This window comes from Eschrichtius robustus, chromosome 4, assembly GCF_028021215.1.
Source record: "Eschrichtius robustus isolate mEscRob2 chromosome 4, mEscRob2.pri, whole genome shotgun sequence".
NCBI lineage: Eukaryota > Metazoa > Chordata > Mammalia > Artiodactyla > Eschrichtiidae > Eschrichtius > Eschrichtius robustus.
This window is the reverse complement of record NC_090827.1, coordinates 75,531,777-75,545,676: the sequence shown is the minus strand read 5'-3', so window position 1 is coordinate 75,545,676 and position 13,900 is coordinate 75,531,777. Positions and strand designations below refer to the sequence as shown.

General features: G+C 38.7%; 1 protein-coding gene across 6 annotated transcripts in view; it reads left to right on the top strand.

Annotated features, from left to right (window-relative positions):
* The window catches only part of LOC137764148 (RE1-silencing transcription factor-like), a 190,924-nt gene that overhangs the window by 170,158 nt on the left and 6,866 nt on the right, over positions 1 to 13,900 (top strand). For all 6 annotated transcript variants that reach the window (XM_068542881.1, XM_068542880.1, XM_068542883.1 and 3 more), the window contains 2 exons: positions 1,801 to 2,704; positions 7,698 to 7,781. In XM_068542881.1, the coding sequence (XP_068398982.1) occupies positions 1,801 to 2,704; positions 7,698 to 7,781 (988 nt within the window). The remainder of the gene's footprint in view (positions 1 to 1,800; positions 2,705 to 7,697; positions 7,782 to 13,900) is intronic.

Below are 13,900 nucleotides of genomic sequence, written 5' to 3'. Positions count from 1 at the left end.
GCCAGAAAACAAATTGACATTAGACAGTCTGACAGCAGGGTTCCTTTTGTTGAAGACTACTTTTGACTTCTTTTATGACTTGGACCCTTGTGTGATACAGACACTAAAACTAAAGCCAGTGGTTGAAGAAGGATTAGTACCCTATAGAAACATTTTTAGAGAAGTGGAAAAGCAAAAAAGTCAGACAGAAATTAAGATGTATTTCCCTCAGGTTACACAGAGTGCCGGCCTCTTTCCACTTCCTCCACCTCTTCTGCCTCTGCACCTCTTTCTGCCTTCCCTTCCACTTCCTCTACCTCTTTCCACTCTGCCACTCCTGACTCAGCAAGACCAACCCCTCCTCTTCCCCGCCCTCCTCACCCTACTCAACTGAAGACAGAAGGATGAAGACCTTTATGATGATCCACTTCCACTTAATGAATAGTAAATAATCATGCCATTCAGTTAATAAACTTATCTGTTGGGTATGTGTGTGAGTGTCTTGTGAAAATCTAGTACTCGTATAGCAAGAGCTGGGAGACATTGTGTCATCATCGTCATTACCTAAGTATTCATTGTGTGCAAAACTTGTACAAAGGTATAAGGTGATATTTAATATGAAGTTAATAATGTATTAGTTTTTCTACTGCTGTATAACTTTGCTTTTAAATACTTACATTAAAATACAGTATGCCTATTATAATTTGAGAAAGCGTATCAGCCTATCATCACACGTATGCAGTTTTTTAAAACAAAACAGTATTTCCAATACTATATTATGAATATGCCTTATACTGTATGCTTAAAAATTTTGTGATTCATTCATTTGCATATAGGCTAGGCTACTGTGAAGCAGTCCTATTGATTACAATAGACTACCATAAAGCAATCATATTGCTGCTGCTTCTTTATCGGTGCATTAATCGTTATACCTGTAAATAAGTATGAATTTCTTTTTCACATTATCTTTTCTGTTTTGATACCTAGTGTTAGTAATACGTATAACATCTACAGTATTTTGCATCATATAATACAATATTGATAAAGATACTGATAAGCACAGTTCATCTTGTACACTATTATATAATGCACATAACATACAAAATATATGTTAACTGATTGTTAATGTTATCCATAAGGCCTCTGGTCAACAGTAGGCTATTGGTAGTCTAGTTTTTATGGAGCCCAAAGTTACATGCAGATTTTTAACTGCACTGGGGGTTGGTGCCCCTAACCCTCTTGTTCAAAGGTCAACTGTAGTTTATTCTTTTGGAGTTAGTTGAGTTCATATGAACTTCAATTCACTAACTGTAGGCTTCTGCTTTTCAGGCTGTTTGTACTTAATAAATGCACAGGTAGCTTTTGGATTTTTCCCCTTTTTGATTCAGACCAGTAAACTTTTGAAGGGGGATTTGAGAGGACAGCAGTTTACTGTTCATATACGGAATTTAGAATAAAATTTTAATTAGCACTAAAAATGAAGGTTACTTATATTTTTCCACTAGAAAAAGTAAAAGTGCTTGAGGGAAGGCAAGCCAGTGGTAGACCTAGTAGATGGATGAGTTGTGTCAAACACTTGATAGAATTTCTTGTAGGGGGTCATAGAAATTTTTTTGATGACTGCAGTAAAGAGAATTTGGAATTACAAAATATTGTAAAGGCTTATTTTCAGTAGTTAATGAGGCTGATTGAGTTTAAAGATTATATGGGAAAATGTATTTTTTTAAGTTACGAAGAATTACAGTGATGTTGTGGTTTTAGAACAGTAAAAGTTGTGTTTAAACTGGTGCTTTCGTGTTATTTGTTTTGTTTTGAATGCAGAACACCGTTATGGCCACCCAGGTAATGGGGCAGTCTTCCGGAGGAGGAGGTCTGTTCACCGGCAGTGGCACCATGGGCATGGCCTTGCCTAATGACATGTATGACTTGCCTGATCTGTCCAGAGCTGAACTGGCTGCGCCTCAGCTCATCATGTTGGCAAATGTGGCCTTAACTGGGGAAGTAAACGGCGGCTGCTGTGATTACCTGGTTGGCGAAGAAAGACAGATGGCAGAATTGATGCCTGTTGGGGATAACAACTTTTCAGATAGTGATGGAGAAGGACTCGAGGAGTCTCCTGAGGTAAAAGGCGAGCCCAGTGGGCTGGAAAACATGGAACTGGAGAGTTTGGAACTCAGTGTTGTCCAACCACGGCCTGTGTTTGAGGTGTCAGCTGCCTCAGAACCGTACAGCGCAAATAAAGATCTTCCTCGGGAAACACCTGTAGCAGAGGACAAATGCAAGAACTTGAAGACCAAGCCCTTTCGCTGTAAACCATGCCAGTATGAAGCAGAATCTGAAGAACAGTTTGTGCATCACATCCGAGTTCATAGTGCCAAGAAATTTTTTGTGGAAGAAAGTGCAGAGAAGCAAGCCAAAGCCAGGGAATGCGGCTCTTCCACGGGGGAAGAGGGAGATTTCTCCAAGGGCCCCATTCGCTGTGACCGCTGTGGCTACAATACCAATCGCTATGATCACTATACTGCTCACCTGAAACACCACACCCGAGCCGGGGACAATGAGCGAGTCTACAAGTGCATCATTTGCACGTACACCACAGTAAGCGAATATCACTGGAGGAAACACTTGAGAAACCATTTTCCAAGGAAAGTATACACATGTGGAAAATGCAACTATTTTTCAGACAGAAAAAACAATTATGTTCAGCATGTTCGAACTCATACAGGTAAGAGGACCTATCTTGTTTATAAGTGTACTCTACCCCCCAAATGAAACACTTTAAAAATGTGAAAAATTTCAAACATCTCAGAAGTAAAGAGAATGCCCCACTGCACCCATGGGTCCCCATCCCCTATACTCAACAGTTATTAATATTTTGTCATATTTGGCAATTCATTTTTTTCAATAACAGCTTTATTGAGATGTACTCCACTCCCACACAATTCATCCATTGAAAGTTAGAATGCATTGGTTTTAGTGTGTTCACAGACTTGTGCAGCCAACACCACAGTCAATTTTAGGACATCTTCACCCCAAAAGGAAACCCCTCTCAGTGGTTGCTCCCCATTTCTCCCCAACACCCCTTAATTATTCACTTTTAAATTGACTTTCATTAAGGGGTCTCATTTTTTTTTTTTTTTTAATTTATTTATTTATTTATTTATGGCTGTGTTGGGTCTTCGTTTCTGTGCGAGGGCTTCTAGTTGTGGCAAGCCAGGGCCACTCTTCATCGCAGTGCACGGGCCTCTCACTATCACGGCCTCTCTTGTTGCGGAGCACAGGCTCCAGACGCGCAGGCTCAGTAGTTGTGGCTCACGGGCCTAGTTGCTCCGTGGCATGTGGGATCTTCCCAGACCAGGGCTTGAACCCATGTCCCCTGCATTGGCAGGCAGATTCTGAACCACTGCACCACCAGGGAAGCCCTAAGGAATTTTTAGAATTTAAAAAAAAAAGGAAAATGGAGAGAACTGGGAAAATTTCAGTTTTGTTTTATATTTCCAATTTTTTATGTATACTTTTTTTTTTAAATAGGATCTCTACTTTTTGCCATTTCTTAATTTTTTTTCTTATAGTGGTTTCTTTTCACTTAATTACGGTCTAGGTGACTAATTTTAATGGCTGTATTTTATATACTTCATCATTCATTACTGAACTTTTTCTCCACATTAAAGTTGCTATTTCCACAATAAGGTTATGACTTACATAGCTAACATTGGTTGTACATATCTCATTTCATTTTAGTGTTAAACTTATTTGGTCTTAATACATTTTTTATTTAAAAAATTTTTTTATTTATGCGTTTTTTAAATTAATTAAAAAATTTTTTGGCTGCATTGGGTCTTGGTTGCTGCACATGGGCTTTCTTTAGTCGTGGTAAGCGGGGGCTACTCTTAACTGCGGTGCGCGGGCTTCTCATTGCGGTGGCTTCTCTTGTTGCGGAGCACATGCTCTAGGCGCGCGGACTTCAGTAGTTGCAGCACGCAGGCATAGTAGTTGTGGCTCGTGGGCTCTAGAGTGCAGACTCAGTATTTGTGGCGCACAGGCTTAGTTGCTCCGTGGCACGTGGGATCTTCCTGGACCAGGGATCGAACCTGTATCCCCTGCATTGGCAGCCGGATTCTTAACCACTGCAACACCAGGGAAGTCCTGGCCTTAATACATTTTTTAAAAAAAAATATTTATTTATTTATTTATTTTCTTTTTGGCTGTGTTGGGTCTTAGTTGTGGCATGTGGGATCTTTCATTGCGGTGTGTGGGCTTCTCTCTAGTTGTGGTGCAGGGGCTCCAGAGCGCGTGGGCTCTGCAGTTGTGGTACACGGGCTCATTAGTTGGTGGAGCTCAGGCTCAGTTGCCCTGTGGTATGTGGGATCTTAGTTCCCGGACCAGGGATTGAACCCACGTCCCTGCATTGGAAGGTGGATTCTTAACCACTGCACCAGGAGGGAAGTCCCTGTCTTAATACTTTTAAAAAGCTTTTTCCCCCAGTATTACCTAATTTGTGGTTTTTTAAAAGAAAAAAATTTCAAAACAATTTGTTGGTGTATAAATAGAAGGATAGTATTTTGATTATGTAAATTCTGAGAGTATCAGTGGTATTAAACGCATGGTTCTGAAAATTGTATTTATGCAAAAATTAATTCATCTAGTGCTGAAGAGCAGAGGAGATAAGAAGTGATCATCAGCAGGAATCACTTGTTTCTTATTTCTCACTTAGGTAGCCTACTTTTCAGGTTCACTTAGTGGGTGTCTTATGTTCCTGTATTGAGTGCTCAGTGTTAGGTGCTTTCTTCTACTCTCTGCTAATCTTCAGAACAATTTACTGAGGAAAACTGGGTGTTTACTGAGGGAGAACTTCAGGCTTGATAGCCTAAAGTGATGTGCCCATGGTCACATACAACCAAGATTCAAACTTCTGAGTCTCTTTTTATAGATAATCATCACGGTAGGGGGCTGAGGATTTCCATTTGAGTCTTCAATCAAAAGAGTTTTCATTTTGTGGTTTTGATATCTAACCAGTTCACAAATTTTACTATAGTGCATTCATTTTTTGTTTTTTAAACGTATTTATTTATTTATATTTTGGCTGCATTGGGTCTTCGTTGCTGCGTGCGGGCTTTCTCTAGTTGCAGCGAGCGGGGGCTACTCTTTGTTGTGGTGTGTGGGCTTCTCATTGTGGTGGCTTCTCTTGTTGTGGAGCACGGGCTCTAGGCACACGGGCTTCAGTAGTTGTGGTGTGCAGGCTCAGTAGTTGTGGCTCTCGGGCTCCAGAGCGCAGGCTCAGCAGTTGTGGTGCACGGGCTTAGTTGCTCTGCTGCATGTGGGATTTTCCTGGACAAGGGCTCAAACCCGTGTCCCCTGCATTGGCAGGTGGATTCTTAACCACTGCGCCACCAGGGAAGTCCTCACAAATTCTACTTTAAAAGATGACGTTTTTGCCCATATGTGTGACTGATAAATTACTAGCGCTTCTAGAGTATTTATGCCTATTTTGGTGAGTTGCACAGGCAGAAGCAATTTGTTTCATTACGAAGAATTTAAAAGTAAATTATCCTTAGTTGATCCTTCATGTTAATCTGTAAGGGTATCAAATTTTTTTTCTGTTAACTTCTTTTGGTAACAGCTTGACTGATACACAATTGATGTACCATACAATTCACTGTAGATTGGCCTGTTCTGAACATTTCATATCAATGGAATCATCTAATATGTGGCCCTCAGTGGCTACCTACTTCCACGTAGTATAATGTCTTCAAGGTTCATCCATGTCCTATGTACAGTACTTGTTTTCCTTTTACTGCCAGATAATACTCTCTTGTATGGGTAAGCAACATTTTGTTTATCTATTCATCAGTTAATGGATTTTTGGATTATTTCCACTTTTTGGATATTATGAGTAATGCTGCTGTGACCATTCATATACAAGTTTTTGTGTAGACATATGTTTTTATTTCTCTTGGGTAAATATACACCTAGAAGTGGAATTGCTAGGCCATATGGTAATTATGTTTAATCATTTGAGGGACTGGCAAACTGTTTTCCAGAGTGGCTGCACTGTTGTACAGTCGCACAAGCACTGTATCAGGGTTCCAAATTCTCCACAACCTAACAAATAAATGTTAACATCTGTTATTTTGATTATAGCCATCTTGGTGGGTGTGAAATCTTCATCTCACTGTGGTTTTGATTTAGTTTCTCTCGTGGCTAATGATACTGTGCATCTTTTCATGTGCTTATTGGCCAATTATGTATCTTTTTTTACAAAAATACATTCAACATTTTTTAAGCTATCTTAAAATTCATCCAGGCTAAAGTAGGCATTCTGTTACCATGAGCTATTTATGTCTAATCTATAGTACCAGCTAATAACAGCTGAACAGTTATTAGGAACACATTTCACACTTATCACCACATTCTTTTTTTTTTTTTCACTGTCTATTCCTTTCCTTGTCCCATGTTATTAAATACATCTATTACTGTAAAGTATAATATAGAGAAGATAATAAATGGTGTTTATTGAGGGCTTTACGTGCCAGGCACGGGTTGAATGCTCTACATGTATTATCTTAAATTCTCACAATTCTAGAAAATGAAGGTAGTGTTACTGTTATAGATGAGGAGGCTTGCCTGAAGTCATACTTATTATCTTGTGGCCAAAAAATAGACAAAAACAGATTGTCAAGGTGTTTTTTTCAGTATATTTTGTGGTCGGCAACCCATGTCCAAAAAACACACATTTTCTGCCTTTGAGTCTTAAATTCTTTAGTAGTAAATCACTGGTCTCTTATTGTCAGCTGGTCGCTGTCCCTGTGGCTTTATGAGTATAATTTAAAACTGATCTGAGTCTGGGACTTCCCTGGTGGCACAGTGGTTAAGAATCCACCTGTCAATATAGGGGACATGGGTATGAGCCCTGGTCCGGGAAGATCCCACATGCCGCAGAGCAACTAAGCCCGTGAACCACAACTACTGAGCCTGTGTGCTAGAGCCCGTGAGCCACAACTACTGAAGCCTGCATGCCTAGAGCCAGTGCTCCGCAACAAGAGAAGCCACCGTAATGAGAAGCCTGTGCACCACAACAAAGAGTAGCTCCTGCTCGCCGCAACTAGAGAAAGCCCACACGCAGCAACGAAGACCCAACGCAGCCAAAAAATACATAAATTTAAAAAAGAAAAAAAAAAAATTGACCTGAGTCTTCTATAAAACTTCTATTTACCACTTGAAATTTTTAGCTTAAAACAATAGCCTCCCCACTCAAAAATGTTATTGCTTTAAGCTAACAATTTAAAATGGTAGATTTATCATTTACAAGGATCCAAAAAATTACCCAAGCCATAGCATCAGAAAATTTGGGTACATGTTTTTTTTTTTAAGGATAATTCTGATTTTAAAAAGTTGCTTGATACCTGATCAAGATAATTTTTCAGTTCTTAATATTTGCTATTACACATGTAGCATTACTGTGAAAATTAAAAGGGCTGTCAGAATTCAGAAAGCCAATGATACTTTTTCTTCAGCAAAGCAGAAATAATGTAGTTATGTGTATTCTGAATTAAATCATTTACTGTTCCAATAAATGATAGAAATTGGCCATTTTGCCAGGAATAGGGAGAAAAAATTCTAGTTAAAAAATGCTTAGTATTGAATAACGTATGTATTGTTAGTGAGAATTGTATTTGCCTTATTTTATTATTTGAACATTAATCATTATATTTTTGTAGGAGAACGTCCGTATAAATGTGAGCTTTGTCCTTATTCAAGTTCTCAGAAAACTCATCTAACCAGACATATGCGTACTCATTCAGGTTGGTAAGAAATCGGAATTTTTCTATCATTTTTAGTAAACTACCATTATAAAGAAGTTCTTCTAGACCTGGAACTGGGTCATTATTTATGATTTATTTTTAATATAATTTGGATATTTATATACTTTTAATAATTTCAGTGTGTGGTTGCTGGGTTCCAGGGATTCCTACTTAGCTGCTTCCCTGAAATTTGGGTTTGTTCTCTTGAGAGTTGATAAGGTTTCTGAGGATTGATTAACAAAAGCCAAACTTTAAGGAATGATTGATAATCCAGGATCCCAATTTATTAACCTATAATAAATAAAATACAGGACTATAACAAGTGAGAGATTTATCCACTCTAGAACTGAAATAATCATGGTCACCATCCAGAATTGGTCCCCATTATGAAGGTATATAGATGACAAAGTTAAAAAGTCAATATTAGCATACGTGCTCTTGAATGGATAATTATTTCATTTTGGCCACACTGACCCTTGGGTGGTCCTAGAGATATTGACCTGATCCACAACTCTTCCTTCCCTTTTCTTAGTAGATATGTTACCATTTCATCTTGGATGAAATATTTCATACTGGAGGAAATACATCCAGTTTGTATCTGCCTTTGTAATATTTTTGTAGGTATCACACTGGATAGTTCCCGCATCCTGCTAACGTAGGAATTCATTTCCCATTGTGAGCACAGTGAATGTTTGTTAAAGGGAATTGACATCTTACTAAGTTTTTTCACGGACTGCTCTTTTTTTTTAACATCTTTATTGGAGTATAATTGCTCTACAACAGTGTGTTAGTTTCTGCTTTATAACAAAGTGAGTCAGCCATACATATACATATATCCCCATATCTCCTCTGTCTTGTGTCTCCCTCCCACCCTCCCTATCCTACCCCTCTAGGTGGTCACAAAGCACCGAGCTGATTTCCCTATGCTATGTGGCTGCTTCCCACTAGCTATTGATTTTACATTTGGTAGTGTATATATGTCCATGCCACTCTCTCACTTCGTCCCAGCTTACCCTTCCCCTTCCCTGTGTCCTCAAGTCCATTCTCTACGTCTGCGTCTTTATTCCTGTCCTGCCGCTAGGTTCTTCAGAACCTTTTTTTTTTTTTTTTAGATTCTATATATATATGTTAGCATATGGTATTTGTTATTCTCTTTCTGACATTTCACTCTGTATGACAGACTCTAGGTCCATCCACCTTACTACAAATAACTCAATTTCATTTCTTTCTATGGCTGAATAATATTCCATTGTATGTATGTGCCACATCTTCTCTATCCATTCATCTGTCGATAGACACTTAGGTTGCTTCCATGTCCTGTCTGTTGTAAATAGAGCTGCAATGAACATTGTGGTACATGACTCTTTTTGAATTATGGTCTTCTCAGGGTATATTCCCAGTAGTGGGATTGCTGGGTCGTATGGTAGTTCTATTTTTAGTTTTTTTTCCTTTAACTTTTTATTTATTTATTTTATTTATTTCTTTTTGGCTGTATTGGGTCTTTGTTGCTGCACGCGGGCTTTCTCTAGTTGCGGTGAGCGGGGGTTACTCTTCGTTGCGGTGAGCAGGCTTCTCATTGCGGTGGCTTCTCTTGTTGCGGAGCATGGGCTCTAGGCACACGGGCTTCAGTAGTTGTGGCTTGCGGGCTTTAGAGCGCAGGCTCAGTAGTTCTGGAGCACAGACTTAGTTCCTCTGTGGCATGTGAGATCTTCCCGGACCAGGACTCAAACCCATGTCCCCTGCATTGGCAGGCGGATTCTTAACCACTGCACCACCAGGGAAGCCCTATTTTTAGTTTTTTAAGGAATCTCCATACTGTTCTCCATAGTGGCTGTATCAATTTACATTCCCAGCAGCAGTGCAAGAGGGTTCCCTTTTCTCCACACCCTCTCCAGCATTTATTGTTTGTAGATTTTTTGATGATGGCCATTCTGTGAGGTGATACTTCATTGTAGTTTTGATTTGCGTTTGTCTAATGATTAGTGATGTTGAGCATCCTTTCATGTGTTTGTTGGTGATCTGTATATCTTCTTTGGAGAAATGTCTATTTAGGTCTTCTGTCCATTTTTGGTTTGGGGTGTTTGTTTTTTTGATGTTGAGCTGCATGAGCTGCTTGTAAATTTTGGAGAATAATCCTTTGTCAGTTGCTTTGTTTGCAAATATTTTCTCCCATTCTGAGGGTTGTCTTTTCGTCTTGTTTATGGTTTCCTTTGCTGTGTAAAAGCTTTTAAGTTTCATTAGGTCCCATTTGTTTATTTTTGTTTTTATTTCCATTTCTCTAGGAGGTGGGTCAAAAAGGATCTTGCTGTGATTTATGTCATAGGGCATTCTGCCTATGTTTTCCTCTAAGAGTTTTATAGTGTCTGGTCTTACATTTAGGTCTTTAATCCATTTTGAGTTTATTTTTGTGTATGGTGTTAGGGAGTGTTCTAATTTCATTCTTTTACATGTAGCTGTCAGTTTTCCCAGCACCTCTTATTGAAGAGGCTGTCTTTTCTCCATTGTATATTCTTGCCTCCTTTATCAAAAATAAGGTGACCATATGTGCTTGGGTTTATCTCTGGGCTTTCTATCCTGTTCCATTGATCTATATTTCTGTTTTTGTGCCAGTACCATACTATCTTGATTACTGTAGCTTTGTAGTATAGTCTGAAGTCAGGAAGCCTGATTCCTCCAGCTCCGTTTTTCTTTCTCAAGATTGCTTTGGCTATTCAGGGTCTTTTGTGTTTCCATACAAATTGTGAAATTTTTGTTCTAGTTCTGTGAAAAATGCCAGTGGTAGTTTGATAGGGATTGCATTGAATCTGTAGATTGCTTTGGGTAGTAGAGTCATTTTCACAATGCTGATTCTTCCAATCCAAGAACATTGTATATCTCTCCATCTGTTTGTATCCTCTTTAATTTCTTTCATCAGTGTCTTATAGTTTTGTGCATACAGGTCTTTTGTCTCCTTAGGTAGGTTTATTCCTAGGTATTATATTTTTTTTGTTGCAGTGGTAAATGGGAGTGTTTCCTTCATTTCTCTTTCAGATTTTTCATCATTAGTGTATAGGAATGCAAGAGATTTCTGTGCATTAATTTTGTATCCTGCTACTTTACCAAATTCATTGATTAGCTCTAGTAGTTTTCTGGTAGCATCTTTAGGATTCTCTATGTATAGTATCATGTCATCTGCAAAGAGTGACAGCTTTACTTCTTATTTTCCAATTTGGATTCCTTTTATTTCTTTTTCTTCTCTGATTGCTGTGGCTAAAACTTCCAAAACTGTTGAATAATACTGGTGAGAGTGTAGAACCTTGTCTTGTTCCTGATGTTAGAGGAAATGGTTTTATTTTTTCACCATTGAGAATGATGTTGGCTGGGGGTTTGTCATATATAGCCTTTATTATGTTGAGGTAAGTTCCCTCTGTGCCTACTTTCTGGAGGGTTTTTATCATAAATTGGTGTTGAATTTTGTTGAAAGCTTTTTCTGCATCTATTGAGATGATCATATGGTTTTTCTCCTTCAGTTTGTTAATATGGTGTATCACATTGATTGATTTTGGGTATATTGAAGAATCCTTGCATTCCTGGGATAAACCCCACTTGATCATGGTGTATGATCCTTTTAACATGCTGTTGGATTCTGTTTGCTAGTATTTTGTTGAGGATTTTTGTAACTCTGTTCATCAGTGATATTGGCCTGTAGTTTTCTTTCTTTGTGACATCTTTGTCTGGTTTTGGTATCAGGGTGATGGTGGCCTCGTAGAATGAGTTTGGTAGTGTTCCTCCCTCTGCTGTATTTTGGAAGGGTTTGAGAAGGATAGGTGTTAGCTCTTCTCTAAATGTTTGACGGAATTTGCCTGTGAAGCCATCTGGTCCTGGGCTTTTGTTTGTTGGAAGATTTTTAATCTCAGTCTCAATTTCAGTGCTTGTGATTGGTCTGTTTATATTTTTTATTTCTTCCTGGTTCAGTCTCGGAAGGGTGTGCTTTTCTAAGAATTTGTCCATTTCTTCCAGGTGGTCCATTTTATTGGCATATAGTTGCTTGTAGTCATCTCTCATGATCCTTTGTATTTCTGCAGTGTCAGTTGTTACTTCTCCTTTTTCTTTTCTAATTCTATTGATTTGATTCTTTTCCCTTTTTTAAAAAAATTTTTTTTTAATTTATTTATTTATTTATTTTTGGCTGTGTTGGGTCTTTGTTTTTTATGCGAGGGCTTCCTCTAGTTGCGGCGAGCGGGGGCCACTCTTCATCGTGGTGCGCGGGCCTCTCACTGTCGCGGCCTCTCTTGTGGCGGAGCACAAGCTCCAGATGCGCAGGCTCAGTAGCTGTGGCTCATGGGCCTAGTTGCTCCGTGGCATGTGGGATTTTCCCAGACCAGGGCTCGAACCCGTGTCCCCTGCATTGGCAGGCAGACTCTCAACCACTGCGCCACCAGGGAAGCCTGATTCTTTTCCCTTTTTTTCTTGATGAGTCTGGCTAATGGTTTATCAGTTTTGTTTATCTTCTCAGGATAACTCTTTTTAAGATGAAAAAAATACTTTCTTCAGCAAAAATTATTTTCCTCTCACCGAATACTTGATGGTTACTATGGAGGCACTTTTTTTTTTTGGCTGCGCAGCTTTCAGGATCTTAGTTCCCCAACCAGGGATTGAACATGTACCCCCTGCAGTGGAAGTGCAGAGTCCTAACTGCTGGACCAGCAGGGAATTCCGTGGAGGCACTATTTAATAGTTGTGTCATTTGACACATTTTATGGTTTGAGAGTCTTTTTATGAATTTTAGATTTTTTTTTTTTTTTTTGGCCACGCCAGGCAGCATGTAAGATCTTAGTTCCCCCGACCAGGGATCGAACCCGTGCCCCTTGCATTGGGAGCTCAGAGTCTTAAGCACTGGACTGCCAGGGAAGTCCCTAGAATAATTTTTTAATAATTTTTATTAAGGTTTAATTTACACATACGAAAATGCACGCATCTTAGGTATATGGGGCAGTGACTTTATGTATGTTTTCTCTTGTTTGACTACCATCTAGGTGGAGACATGAAATGTTTTACCACCTTCAGAAAAGTTCCCTCCTTACCCTTTCTAGTCAGTACTCCCATAGTCTCCCCTCAACTGATACTCTGACTTATGTTAAAAAATGTAACATCTTTCTGTAAAATATTTTTGAGATTGATTTCATGCTGCATTTTCAGAACTCCATATTTATTGCTGAGTAGTATGCCCCTGTTACTCACTAATTAAAATTTCCCTTGTTACTCTTTCTGGGCTCTTCTTGATAAGAATGTGTAAAGCTTATAAAACTCCCTTTTTGAATTTGCCTTACATCTATAAATTAATGTGGGAAGAATTAAACAGACATCTGACATTTATAAAGATGAAAAGCAGGTAAATTTTACTAGAACTGGAAAAGGGAATTAAGTTAAAACTGTTGGTACAGGGCAAAAGAATTTTCATTCAGCTAGGTATTAATAAGCTAAACTTGATGAATTGATTTTCCAATACAAGAAAGATTTGATGGCAATAAAGCAAAAATGGGGGTGGGGTGAATGAATCAAATAAATCATGTCACAGTTTTATTCAGAGTCCTAGGAACTCCCATTCTCTGACCGTTTCACAGGTGGAGGCTTGCATCTTGTTTGATGCTGGCTGTGAAAATACTCTCATTCATTAGGGCTTATAAAATGATGACATTTTCTTTATAATTCTTTTAAGAGCACAAATATTTTCCTGAGGAGATCAACTCCATTTATCAGCTGTTTGTTTACTCAAAAGTAGGGTTTATGTACTAAGGCAGGATAAGCACATGAAATCTTCCCTTTTGTTTACCTATTCTAAAACTTACCAGTTCATTCCAAAAGTGATGACTTACAGGTAATGTGTATTGACTGCTTGGCTATCTGTGCTTTGCTAAGAGCTCTATGTGGATTAGATTATTTATAGCTCACAACACTTAAGAATACTTTACAGATGAGGAAATTGAGCCTTAGAGAGTTTTCAGTACCTTGCTCAAGACTTCACAGTAAGTTGCAGAGCCCATATTTGTTCTCCCCACGTATTTTTACTGTAGAACAAGTTCTTAACCGTTATGTCACATATCTTTTCCTCATTCTGTATCTATATATGTTAAATAAAC